Genomic DNA, 13996 nt, shown 5'->3' with positions numbered 1-13996 from the left:
GACATGTCTCCTGGGACTGGACCCTCTATTGAAGTGATTCCATCATTTTTGTCAGTAATTAGTAAAGAGGCTGGTTGGACAGTTATTTACATAAGTTCCAGAGCAGGGTTCCCCAACTCCAGTCCTCGAGGGCCGCCAACAGTGCATGTTTTCAGGATTTCCTTAGCATTGCATGGGTGTTGGAAGCATCAACTGTGCAGGTAATTAAATTATCACATGTGCAATACTAAGGAAATTCTGAAAACATGCACTGCTGGTGGCCCTTGAGGACTGGAATTTGGGACCCATGTTCCAGAGGATAGCCACAAAAACACGGAAACCTTGAATGGTCACAGGATGATCATGATGATCTCAAACTACAGAATAATTACACTTTTTCCTCGCCTTTGACGTTTATACATTGCATCTTTACCACCTCTACGTGGACAGGTTTTTTGGGGGGTTTTTTGACCACAGGATTGTTTTAACCCTGATGTATGTGAAGCGCTGCGGAATATGTTAGCGCTATATAAAAATAACGATTTATTTATTTATTTAAAAAAAAAAATAATTTCCTATATAAATATAGTTCTGCTGAGCGCAAGTTCCAACGAGCATCGCTCTTCAATAAATGTTCAAATAAAGCCACACGGTAATGCGGCCATTTATCACAGCTTCGGAGCAGAAGATAATAATGCAACGACACCAACTGATAGAAATAATTTATTAAGGTATAAAATACTATAACAAATGTTAAACACATTAATAAATAATACAAAATAAATGTTCTTTCAGATTCATCTACAATTCAGTCCATAGAAGACTTCACAGCAGTGGAAATAAAGTAAGACCCGACGGCAAAGCTAAGAAACTGTTCTGATCAATCAAACTAAAGTAACTCAACCTGTCCAGGGAAAACAAGTGAAACAGTATTTCTATAAAAAAAACAAAAACTTTTTGGGGTTTTCTTATTTAAATTTTAACTCTTACATTGGTTCTGGTAGATGATGCTCCACTTTCAGACATTTTGCGTCTTGTTTTTTTTTTTTTTGTGATATTTTAGAGCACTCTTCTAAATATTAAGTAAACTTGCATGTACAAATGAGCCTCCCATGTGCTCCTGGTTGAGATCTTGACCGCTGCAGCCATTCGTCAGTAGACAGTCTGCTAATTTTTTCTCTTGGATAAAATGTAACCGCTGCAGCCAATCAGAAGCTGCTGAATGGCTGCAGCGGTGACATGATGTCATCCAAAAAAAGAAGTGAAGTCAGCTTGTTCAAGACTGACAGAACGGTTCATTCCGGTAGGTATTTTTTAATATATTATTATTACGTGCCTTATATATTTTTCTTATGAAAAATTGTAGTCTTAATGTAGTGTTAATCAGTTAATTCTGCCAGCTCCTAGCAATTCTTTTTCAGGATGAAATGTCCATGCGTGGCCTGTACAGTGGATGGGTTATGGCTGTATTGTGGTCACCATACTAAAAAAAATGCTACTTTTTCATATATTTACAACTAACTAGTTGGAAAGTTTCATCCACTTAATCGGAATCTAAAACTGTCTACACTAAGGTTATTATCACGTGATCGTCTCTTCCCTGCCATAACATTTCTCCTGGGAAATCCACCATTCCGTGTTTTCTGGCCCTCAGCAGGATTCCCACCACCTTATCGGAAATCCGTACATATCTGTCGAACAGTTCTCCAAAGGTGACACGGACCTTCCCGTCTCTCCCGGGATCGGCCATTGTAGAAATGATAAAGCAGAGGTCTCTCATCTCACGGTGTATGTGTGCTTCTGCCCTCATGGCTCTCTCGGCAGTCTTGGTTCCTTCCTTCGGACGCCCGTAGCCATCTTCACCCTTCTGCAATCGTTTGGACATTGCAAAATCATGGTCAAAATCATCACTGAAAGGATTCATCTTCTGGTTGAGGACATGTTCCCCAGACCACTTCTCCCATTTCCCCTTGATGTTATTGACGGGGCTGTTTCTTTTGTAGGCCTTGTTGATGTTCTTGAGTTCTCCTACAGCCTTGTTGTTTCTGTAGTTTAAGAGAAAGTAATATATATTTTAATGTATTATTTTCCTAAAGAGATACAGTATATACAGATACATATCTTCTATACAGTACCACACACCATGTAAAGCCAACTGTTTCCCCTTGGGATTTTAGGGTTGGCCTTTGAGGCAAGGTCCATTTCAGGAATGTTATGTGCAAAGTGTTTGAGTTTTCCGGTTTAATACCCAACTAATCTATTGCATACCGACCGAGACAGGTGCAACTTACTCAACTAATGGAAGAAAGAAAACAACTGTAAGGGTATTTTCTCAGCTTAGGCATTTATGGCATGCAGAGACGCTCTTAAATGGGTTGTTCTAAGTTTTAACTTTCTTTCCTATTTGTGGTATAGGGGATAATTTCCAATCTGTCCTGAGAAAGGACTCTGTGTGACTGGAGCGGAGGTCGAGCATGCATACCTACACTAGATTTATTGTCATTGGGGCCACAGGAGATAATCGAGTGCTGTGAGCCACTAGTATTTTGCACTCCCATTAAGGCCGGTTTCAGACGTCCGTGTTTCAGGTACGTGTGACATCCGTTTTAAACACTGATTCCACACGTACCCATGTTCTATAAAGTTACACACACGTCCGTGTTTTCATGCGGACCGTGTGACCCTGCTTGGCCCCGCACGCACACACGGAGACATGTCAGTTTTATCTCCGGCATCACAGGTGTCACACGGATCGCACACTGATGTGATCCGTGTGTCATCAGTGTGACACGTACTGGAGAAAACACGGGGCTCTGAAATTAAAAGATTTTTTATATTTACCTGTATCTAGCGATGCTGTCTTCAGCTCGGCTATCTCCTGCTTCCGACCCCGCTCATTATAATCATAGAATACTCACTGCACTTTGGATCTGGAAGCCGGAGCATCGCCAGGGACAGAGCTGGGGACAGGTGAGTATTCAGTAAGCCAGCAGCTGTGTGTGTAGTGGTGTCCAGGAGGTCATCGGAGTTCCCAATAAACTCTGATGAACCCTTGAAGTCATGACACCTGATGTAAGACTGAGGTGTCATCAGGAGATCATCAGACTCCGATGGCCTCCTGGACGTCACTGCACACACACTGCTTGCTGGATACTCACCTGTCACCGGTGATGCTGCCCCCATAATGCTCCTGCTTCCAGGTCCGAGGTGCAGTGAATATTCTATGAGAATAATGAGTGGGGGTCAGAAGCAGGAAACAACAGAGCCGAATACCGCATCGCTGGATAGAGGTGAATATATAAAATCTTTTTATTTGAAAGACACGTAGTTTCTCTGGTACGTGTCACACGTATGCAAACACACATATCACACGTATAACACACATATGACCATACCCATGCGTGTGGCTTGTACCTGATTAAACACAGACATCTGAAGCCGGCCTACAGCGGGCTTTACACGCTGTGACATCGCTAGCAATTGCGATATCTGGTGATGGCTGCCGTAGCGAACATTATCATTACGGCAGCTTCAAACGCACATACCTTGTCAGCGACGTCGCTGTGACCGCTGAACAATCCCTCCTTCAAGGGGGAGGTGCGTTCGGCGTCACAGCGACGTCACCGCGATGTCACTAAGCGGCCGGCCAATAGAAGCGGAGGGGCGGAGATGAGCGGGACATAACATCCCGCCCACCTCCTTCCTTCCGCATTGCCGGTGGACGCAGGTAAGGAGATGTTTGTCGTTCTTGCGGTGTCACACAGCGATGTGTGGTGCTGCAGGAACGACAAACAACATCGTATCTGCAGCAGCAATAATATTATGGAAAGGAGCGACGTGTCACCGATCAACGATTTTTGACGTTTTTGCGATCGGTGATCATCACTCCTAGGGTTTACATGCTGCGATGTCGGTAACGGTGCCGGACGTGCGTCACTAACGACGTGACCCCGTCGAAATATTGTTACCGATGTCGCAACGTGTAAAGCCACCCTTAAGAGTGTATGGAGCTGAGATTTAGATGGTCGACTTACTCTCTTCTGGGGGGTTTTCAGGGGTCCCAATGATCGGACCTACAGTGATCGGGTAGTTATCCCTTTAGGATATGTATAGGAGAAACTTGGCAACTTAATACAAACCCTTAACTGGAACCTGTTATGTTGTTTTTCAATATTAACTGCATCATTTAACACATTGTGGACAATGTGCATCACTAAGAAGGTTTAAAAATGAAAATTCCATGTATTTATCTTAAAAAAAGACTTTGTATACTTTGGTGAATGCATTACATACCATCGCTTTCAGTCATAGGGGTGGCGCTTTTGCTTGGTTCAGTCACAGTCACTCAAGTTCAGTTACGAATCTCATGTTCCTTTTTTGAACTTAGTCACACTCACAATGTTATGATTGATTGCTGTCACTGGCTAGACGGCACTGCAATCTCTCATGTAATCCGGCGCTTGCACATTTCCTCTCTGTTGCCTGGCAATGAGCAGTGAATCTGGGAGTAATCCCCAAAATGTATGGTTTCATTGGCAATGTGTGCATACTCCTGGCCTTCTGACGTCACAACACAGGGATGCAAAGAGCAGGAAGACAGGGACGTCAGTAACAGTGATGCACTTGTGCACATCGCCAAATAATCTGGAGACATACACGCAGATTCAGTGTGCATGCCTGGGCAGCGACGAGGAACGGCGCACGCTCAGGATTACAGGGGAGATTGCTGTGACTGGCCCGATGTCGCAGCAATCAAGCCCAATGCTCTGGCCGTGGCTAAATACAAAAAGGATTGTGACTGAACTTTAGTGACCGTGACTGAACCAAACATTGCATAAGTTAAAACACATTGGGGCATTTTAATATCGAAAAACATTAGTTTCCTTTTAAAGTTGGACAGCTCCCAATACGGCAGCTTATATTGGTGCGTTTCCATTTGGAGGATGTTAATCTTTTTGTTTTTACTGACTGTCCTATGAATGGAATTACAAAGGATATCCTAATTGCATAGGTAACTCGAGATATTACTTTTCAGAATGGGGGTGGGTCTGTATAACTGGTTCAGATAGGATTTTAACCCCACCATTGGTCTCCAATGAGAAACAAATGGTTACTTATAAAAAAAACCTTATTAATCCAGAAAATGATGCAACTTTAGAGAATTCGATCACCCTTCCATACATTGAGTGTTTTGGGTGCCCAGACCATTAAGATTGTTGGTGATCACAGAAGCCCGGACAGAAAACGTGCTTGGTGAAACCACTTTGTTAACACAACCCTATGGCTGGTCTTGATGGGGTGTTTACAGTATATGCCATAAATGTCTGGGGAGATCGGCAAGTCCCCAACTCGTGTTTTACCAAATGAAGAGGCTACCGGATCCAGGAAGCGATTGTATGAGGAATAGGGAGAGCGGAGTTGTGTAGACTCCATTCTAACAAGAGGTTGGGATCTAGAGATGTGATCATGATCTACTAGAATTATTATTGCTTGAATGGTCTCTGGTATGAAACAACCATAAAAATATGATAAATTACTTCTATAAATTTCAATGAGTTACACAGAGAGCCATATTCTGACCCTCAAAATGAAGTCTAAGGCCGGCTTCACATCAGCGGTATTCTGCCGCAATGTCTGATCCGTCAGAAACGTGGTACAGTTCAATACAGTTCAATGGAATCGCGGCAAGATAAGGTCACATTCTGTCACATGCGACCACATGTGAACTTATCTTGCTAGTCCATTGAACTGTACCGTATTTCTGACGGATCCGGCAATGCGGCGGAATACCGCTGATGTGTGCACAGCCTTACTGGGGCATTTTGTATAGGGCCTAAACTGGAGCATATAGAACAGCGCTCCTGGTAGCAAAACTCTAAGTACAATGTAATCATTTTGGACAATTTCTGTCCTTTCGATCCTGCATATAAGGCCTCTTTCACATGTCAGTGAAAAATACAGACATTTTTCACTGATGTGTTAAAAAGGCATATGTCCCTCCATGTGCTGTGAATTCATGGCACACGTGTGTTTTCCATACGCTATCTGTGATCCGTGATAGCACAAGGAGATCAGGTACTCCAAACTCACCTGTCCGCACTACTGCTGTCTATAGAGCTGAATCTCCAGCTCTCCTGTGTCCGGCCGCCGCTGTCTCCCCTCTGCAGCTACTTATGAGTCGGCTGTGCAGTGCATAACTGCATATTTATGAGCATAATTAGCCAGCCTGGAAGCAGAGACAGCATCACTGGAGACGGGTGAATTTAAAAAGTTTTCTATTTTAAATGTACGTGTTTCACGGAACACACCACTGTGTGTTCCAGGGGATATCAGTGATGCCAGTAAAAACGGACATGTCTCTGTGTGGAAATCGCAGACACGCGTGTACGCCGCATGGAGACATGGTCATTGAAAAATCACTGATGTATGCGGAGACCCATTGATTTGAATGGGTCTGTGTATGTCCGTGATTCCGGTACGTATAAAAACTGTCACATACGTACCAGAATCGCTGACGTGTGAAAGCGGCCTAACAAAGGCATGATGATATAACAGACCGCAGTAACAAAATCTATAAATCACATTTTTCACAACATTCTATACACTAATTGTGAACTTACATTTGTCCATTCCCGTATGTCTAAATTGTATGTGCGGTGAGACCGACAACCAGAGGTTTCTTCTGTACTGTTTCTATTTTAAAGGACCTAATCCGTATTAATCCAGAATTAAGACTAATTCAGGCGGATTATTTCCTGTAAACAATGATCTTTGGGAAATCGTATCTATAGTAGATGATGATTAAATGCTTTAATAGCAAGCTTTACCAAAAAGTGACTGATGTAAATCGTGTAGTTGGTGAATTTTATGGGGAGAATATTACATTTCTTTTTTTTTAAATAATACATTTTTTTTAACCCTTACCAGCAGGAAACTGCTCTGATATAACTCATTATTGCTACACTGCAGTCTGCTGTATCTGATTCTGACCCTCACCATTTTTCTTTGTCCATTACATGGTATATATCAGTGCAGGCTATATTAAGCTCTTGAGGTTCGCACCTGCTGAGGCACCTCTTTGCCCTTGGGTCTTTAGAATAGACCCGATGGACTGTGCAATGCTTCTACTGATGTACAGCTCCTTATTTCAGCAAACCATGTTTTTCTGTTGAAGTAAAAAGTTACAATTTTTTTTTTTTGCAGCCTTCAATGTTATGAAATTTTGGGGGATTTGTCTTAAGTTCTGTAAAAAATTCCATGTACGTGACTTCCAAACGCCTGGTTTTCCCCTGTTGTGTTTGTCTGTCTTCAGCTGTATTGATAGCAGAACATTTGGAGTACGGATGATGGCAGTATCCCATCACTATAATCTTCTGTACTCCAAATGAGTACTTTCTGATAACAATACAGCTGAAGGCGAATAAACTGGGGAAAAGACAGGGTTTGGAAGCCATTTACATTCCACTTTGTTTTTAGAGGAATTAAGACAAATTCCCTATTAGTGATTTGCAAAATTTCACAACTCCATTATGGACAAAATTTAAGAAAAAAATTACAAGTTTAATTTTTCTGTAAAAATGCAACAGATATGCAGAAATACAGTACTGTTTTATGCCTCAGTACCACTTGGTTACGTTTTGACATTGGAGTGATCTTGATCTAATGAGACTCAAATGAGACACAAACCATGGAGCCTCCATATCTTTGAAGTCCTTTATGGGCAACCAAAGCGTCCTCCTCCATCCACAACATTTCTTCCAACCTGCCCAGCATTTTCAAGTTACATTGCTAACAGTAGCATTTTATATGGGTATTGTATGTACTGCTTATCTTTGGGACCCCCATCTCCACCACTCCATCATATACTTACCAACCTCCGTCTTCTGCTTTTCCTGGCTCCACTCTGGTCCCACTCCGCCATCTTGCAACCCCAGCTGCTGACTGAATGGAAGTCAGAGGTAACAGTCACAAGCTCACAATGTAAGTCTATGAGAGCCTCGTTCTGGCTATTATAGACTTATATTCAGAAGTGACCTCATCTAGCAAACATTGGAGTGATCCGACAGGTCCCAACCAGCGGTGCAATAAAAAAACAAAAAAGAAAGGCTGGAGTGGTGCTTTAAGGACATAATATGATGCCTCCCGAGGTGGCCATAGAGGCATGTGGCTTTCTCTTGTGAAGTCTAGGTGAGTAGTTAATTTAGGCATTTCCAAAATGACTATAGGCTAAAGTGATGAAGATCAAGAGCCAATTCAGTGACCACTATGTTAATATAAAATATTTTAGGACCTAAAGACCTAAAGGTACAGAGAAATGGCCCTATGTGGGGCCATGCACATGTATGATACACAACATGAGACATATATATATATATATATATATATATGTAATAAAACTTAATGTGATATTACTTACAATGAAGAAGTTGCCCGTTTAATCCTGGCTGTGTCTTCCTCCTTCTCCTTTTTCTTTTCTGTAAGGTCCTTCTTTGTTTCCAGGTCTGCTTTTGTATCGCTCTCGTTTTCTCCATATCCACTGTCTTCAGTTTCCAGACTTTCACTTCGACATTCAGCAAGTTTCGGTAAAGATCTTGACTCTTCTTCTTGTAACTCTTCACCAACATTTTCCATCTGCTTCCAGCCTTTTGTGAGTTGTGAGACCAGATTGGAGCACTTCCTTCTCCTTGTTGGAGACACTTGACCTTGCAATAACTTGTCCACCATTGAGTCATCATATTTACTGTGTATTTGGGTGCAGGGTTCTTTCTCGTACTTCTCAGCCAATGATCCAATATCCATTCCTCTTTCTTGAGCTTTGCTTGAAAAACTTTTGGTCACCGCTTTAGTTTTGATGTGCGTCTCTGCGACATCCTCTGAGGAACATGTTGCTTCTTTTTTAGGTTCAGCCACAATGGTAGACCTGGCATTTTCCTCTATTGTGGATTTGAGATTTTCCGAAACCTCTCCATCACCTGGAACCCACCCGGCAGGTTCTTGAGATTGCTTTGTTGAGTGCTCCGATGCCCATTGCTGCCAACCTCTAGTCAAGCTGGAGACCAAAGCTGCTGTTTTAATTTTCCTGACAACCCTTTGGACAGGCTTCATGGTTTTGGTTTCGTTAGGAGCCATTATAATATCCAAAAGCCTTCTTTTTTAAGCTGTAGAAGAGGCAACTCATGAATTCACGCTCTTGATTCAAAAGTAACAATGAGGTGAAGAGCAGTCGGGGCTTTTAAATAGACTGGATGCTTTAAGGTCTCGGAAAATATGTCAAGCATTCATGACCAATAGAGATGGCTGCGGTGACACTGTTACTTTTTACAGAGTGGAGGATTACGTTTCATCACAGTGGTAGATGGAAACTACAGATGGTAAACAAGGAGCACAGGACACATATTGTGTATTTGTTAACATTGACCTTTTGCAATTTGTACTAATTCTATTTCTATATTCAATGAAATATCTTCATTTTCTTGCATTGTTACCTTTCATGCTTTATAATGAAAAAAAAAAAAATATTCCGACTTCCAATAGACGACCCTTTTAGAATTGATTTTCTTTAAAACAAGCCCAACTTCATTAAGTTCGGACACGGTAAAATGTAAGGAAAATAAAAATGCAAATATTGGGAGATATTCTAGTTCTATTTTATTCACAATGGAACCTAGAAGACATCAGAAGGTGAAAGTTTCGACTTTTTCCATTTCTTATGAACATAAATGAAATCATTTAAGAATAGCCAATAATTCCCAGTCTCTGGGCTTATGGTAGTAAGTTTATTTAAAGGGAAGGTGCCGCATTTTTTATTTTTGTATTAATAATAGTGATTATGAAATCAAGTATTTTTAATACAAAATTAAACTCACTGTTTATTTAGTTTTTATTTAATTCTAGTTTTACTGTAGCACTGGGGGCTGCCATCTTGGATTTGCTGTGTGTAATGACAGTTACTGACCTCCTTTATGGCAGCCCTCTGTGCATTCACTCTGATAGTCGCGCTGCTGCTGCTGCTTTAGGTCTTCAGCCTAGCTAGAAATGCAAAATCGACTGCTCCAAAAAAGTTAAAAATCTATGTGTGTGTGTGTGTGTGTGTGTGTGTGTGTGTGTGTGTTAATATACTCAACTAGTACTTCTTTTTCTGGAATCTAGAGCCGTTTTGATCCTCTTCTCAGTGCCATCAGCTCTTCAGGCTCTCCGGTTCTTACTGTGCTCCATGCATGAGCCGGATGTCTATTTTTTCACAATGAAATCCTATGGAGCCTCATTCTGACAATCTATAGACTTGCATTGTATAAGCCACTTCTGGGTCACACACAGCGCAGTATGACCATGAGATTCTGAAGACCACAAAAGTGAGTACGCCCCTAAGTGAAAATTACCAAATTGTTCCCAATTATTTATTTTCCCTCCCCGGTGTTATGTGACTCATTAGTGTTACAAGGTCTCAGGTGTGAATGGGGAGCAGGTGTGTTACATTTGCTGTTATCGCTCACACACTCGCTCATACTGGTCACTGGAAGTTCAAAATGGCTCCTCATCGCAAAGAATTCTGAGTATCTGAAAAAAGAATTGTTCTCTACATAAAGATGACCGAGGCTATAAGAAGATTGTCACCACTCTGACACTGAGCGGCAGCACACTGGCCAAGACCATACAGCGGTTTAACAAGACAGGATCCACTCAGAACAGGCCTCGCCCGTCACGATCATCTCCCTGCTTTTTAGAGATTAGGGACAGGTTTTGGACTGTAGCCTCTTATTTCCATTTGAGACACTACATTTAAACTAAGTTTCTTTTCTTTTGGTGGTTTATAAGTTGTCAGTTTTGTTGCCAGCAGCTCTTAGCAGTGCAGGTCAGCTTTAGCTGCTTTGAGCCCACACCTCTTTAAGTTTAATTAGTGGGATTTCCCAGCAATCCTTGCTGTTGATAAAACTCATTCTACACTTGCCATCTTGGTGGAAGGAGCTGCTCGGGTACTGTCCTGTGCCCATCCATCTGCTGCTTTGGAGTCTGTCTGCAGCTGTGGATTTTGGTGTTCACATCCTTCTTCTGATCGCCATCTCTCTTTCCTTCCCTTCCATGTTTATTAGTGCAGTGGTGGGACTAGTGTCTCTCGCCAGCCATCTCACTAGCCAGAGTGGTTGTAGGGCTAGTTAGGGATTAGGTATCCGGCTAGGCGATGGGTTGAAACACCCCATATAGGGACGCTAGGGAGCTCAGATAACAACTTGAGGTGCAGGGCCCACTGTTGTTAAAGTGTCGTCGGTGTTTCCCTTTGTTTGTGGTGTTTTCTGTAGTGCGCCAGACAATCCTAGGTCTAAGCGTAACTGTCACGCTGTGTTCATGAAAAATGATGAACGAGTTTTGAAATACTCATTCACGATAATCTTAACGAGTACCGCGTATTCATTCCGAATAGTGTGTGCAATGCAAGTCAATGGGGAATATTCACAATGTAATGTATTCACTACTTGCACAAATAGTGCGGTATTCAGGTTACTCATTACATTGTGAGTATTACCCATTGACTTGCATTACACACACTATTAGGAATGAATACGCGAGTATTAGACACTACTTGTTACGAATATCGCGAATCCGAGTATTCTGAAACTTGCTCATTTCTATTCATGAACTTATCCTACTCTGTGCGTGGTATCACCATAGTCGACCAGAGAAGTTGAGTGTACGTCCTCAGCGTCATATCCAGAGGTTGTCTTCTCAAAATAAATGTAGGAGTGCTGCCAGTATTGCTGCAGAGGTTACAGGGGGGGTCCGCCTGTCAGTGCTCAGACCATACGCCTCGCACTGCATCAAATTGGTATGCATAGCTAGCATCCCAGAAGGAAGACTCTTGTAAAGATTATGCACAAGAAAACCCATAAACAGTTTTCTGAAGAGAAGCTGACTAAGGAAAAGGATTTCTGGAACCATGTCCTGTGGTCTGATGAGACCAAGATACAGTTATTTGGTTTAGATGGTGTCAAGCGTGTGTGGCTGCAATAAGGTGAGAAGTACAAAGACAAGGGTGTCCTGCCTACAGTCAGGCATGGTGGTGGGAGTGCCTTGGTTTGGGGCTGTATGAGTGCTGCTGGCTGTGAGGAGCCATAGTTCATTGCATGAACCATGAATTCCGACATGTCCTGTGACATACTGAAGCAGAGCATGATCCCCTCCCTTCAGAAACTGGGCCGCAGGGCAATATTTCAACATAACGATTCCAAACACATCTCCAAGACGACCATTGCTTTGCTAAAGAAACTGAGGGTAAAGGTGCTTGACTGGCCAAGTGTCTCCAGACCAAAACCCTATGGAGCATTTGTGGAGCCTCCTCAAATGGAAGGTCGAGAAGCACAAGGTCTCGAACACCCACCAGCTCCGTGTCATCATGGAGGATGGAAGAGGATCCAGCGGCTCCTGTGAAGCTCTAGTGACCTCCATGCCCAAGAAAGTTAAGACAGTGCTGGAAAATAATGGTGGCCACACAAAATATTGACACTCTGGGTATTTTCACTTGGGGGTGTACTCATTTTTGTTGCCAGCAGTTTAGACAGTAACTACGTTACATTGTATCGTGTCTGATCTTCGGTGTTGTCTGATGAAAAATATAATAAAATACAAAAATGTAAGGGGTGTACTCACTTTTTTTGTATTACACTGTTTATTAGATAATGTCCCAGTTGTAGCACATCAATAATAGTATTTAAGTAACCTCTGAGGACAGAGGATGAGCTCAAAGTCTTGTACAATAAGCTGGCAATCTTATTTTAGGCCATTGCTTAAGGTAGAGTGAAGACATTTTCCTAAGATAAAATGGAAATAATCTCCTGCTTCTTGGTATTCTGCCGGTCACTCACGCCGCGGGTTGTGATTCAGTCGTCAGGACAAGCAGTACCGTCTATGGAATGAAACCAGACACCGTCATATGAGCTATATGGGGGTCACTGACACCACAGATGACTGGACTCTGCACGTCAGTAAATTCCCAAAGCAAGACCATGCCAGCAAACACTTGTGCATTCAATGCATTATAACGGTCAATGGGTGAGGAAAACAGTAGATGTTCCCGGGGAATTAAGACTTTTTCATAAGGGTTATATCTTCCTAAAAGTGTTTTGCTGTAGCTTTGTAAAAGAGAGGAACCCGGGCAATCACTTTAAAAGTTAGATATAAAGTCATGGCCGAAAGTGTGGTGACTCGTGAAATTGTCCCAGAAAACAAAGTATTTCTCCCAGAAGATTTTTGCCATTACACATGTTTTGTAGTAAAGATGTTTATTTCCTTTGTATGGTTTGGAACAACACAAAAAAAACTAAGAAAAAAAGGCATATTGGACATAATTTTACACAACTACAAAAATGGGCCGGACAAAATTGTTGGCACCCTCAAATTTTTTTTGCATACCCTTTGGAATAAATAACTGCAATCAATCTCTTCCTATAATCATCCACAAGCCTCTTACTCCTCTCACCTGGAATTTCAGATTCTTCTTTATAAACTGCTCCGGGTCTCTCCTATTTGAATCACATCTTCTCCCAATAGCAATTTTAGGATCTCTCCACAGGTGTCAATGGGATTTAGATCCGGACTCATCGGTGCCACTTCAGAACTCTCCACTGCTTTGTTTTCATCCATTTCTGGGGATTCCTTGAAGCATTTTTGGGGTTATTGTCCTGCTGGAAGACCCATGACCTAGGACACAAGCCCAGCATTTTGACACTGGGCACTACATTGCTACCCAAAATCCTTTGGCAATCTTCAGATGTCATGATATCTTGCACACAGTCAAGGCACCCAGTGACAGAGGCAGCAAAACAACCACAAAACCTCTCTAACCTCCACCATATTTGACTGTAAGTGCTCCTCCGTCTCACCTACACTCTCCACCTGATCTATCACAATAAATAACACCATGCTCTCGCCAGTACCCAAAGTTCGCTGCCTCGGAGTGACCTTTGACTCTGCTTTGTCCTTCATACCACACATCCAATCCCTCACCACCTCCTGCCGTCTTCAA

At 42.3% G+C, this 13996-nt stretch overlaps 1 protein-coding gene across 1 annotated transcript; it reads right to left on the bottom strand.

Moving 5' to 3' along the window:
* Positions 1-689: 689 nt before the first annotated feature.
* ABRA (actin binding Rho activating protein) lies at positions 690-9209 on the bottom strand. The gene is made up of 2 exons (XM_075352957.1): positions 8396-9209; positions 690-2024 (listed from the first exon to the last, which is right to left on the bottom strand). The coding sequence occupies exons 1-2, from the start codon at positions 9106-9108 to the stop codon at positions 1544-1546; spliced, it is 1194 nt and encodes a 397-aa protein (XP_075209072.1). The 5' UTR covers positions 9109-9209; the 3' UTR covers positions 690-1543.
* Between the last annotated feature and the right edge of the window lie 4787 nt (positions 9210-13996).

Source organism: Anomaloglossus baeobatrachus, chromosome 6, assembly GCF_048569485.1.
Source record: "Anomaloglossus baeobatrachus isolate aAnoBae1 chromosome 6, aAnoBae1.hap1, whole genome shotgun sequence".
NCBI lineage: Eukaryota > Metazoa > Chordata > Amphibia > Anura > Aromobatidae > Anomaloglossus > Anomaloglossus baeobatrachus.
Note: the sequence above shows the minus strand (reverse complement) of the source record. Positions and strands in the feature narration are given on the sequence as shown.

Excerpts from the sequence above, each read along its gene's own strand:
- ABRA (XM_075352957.1), bottom strand. The coding sequence starts at position 9,108 with ATGGCTCCTAACGAAACCAAAACCATGAAGCCTGTCCAAAGGGTTGTC. Across the intron at positions 2,025-8,395 it reads AAACGGGCAACTTCTTCATT|AAACAACAAGGCTGTAGGAG; the intron begins GTAAGTAATATC and ends CTTAAACTACAG.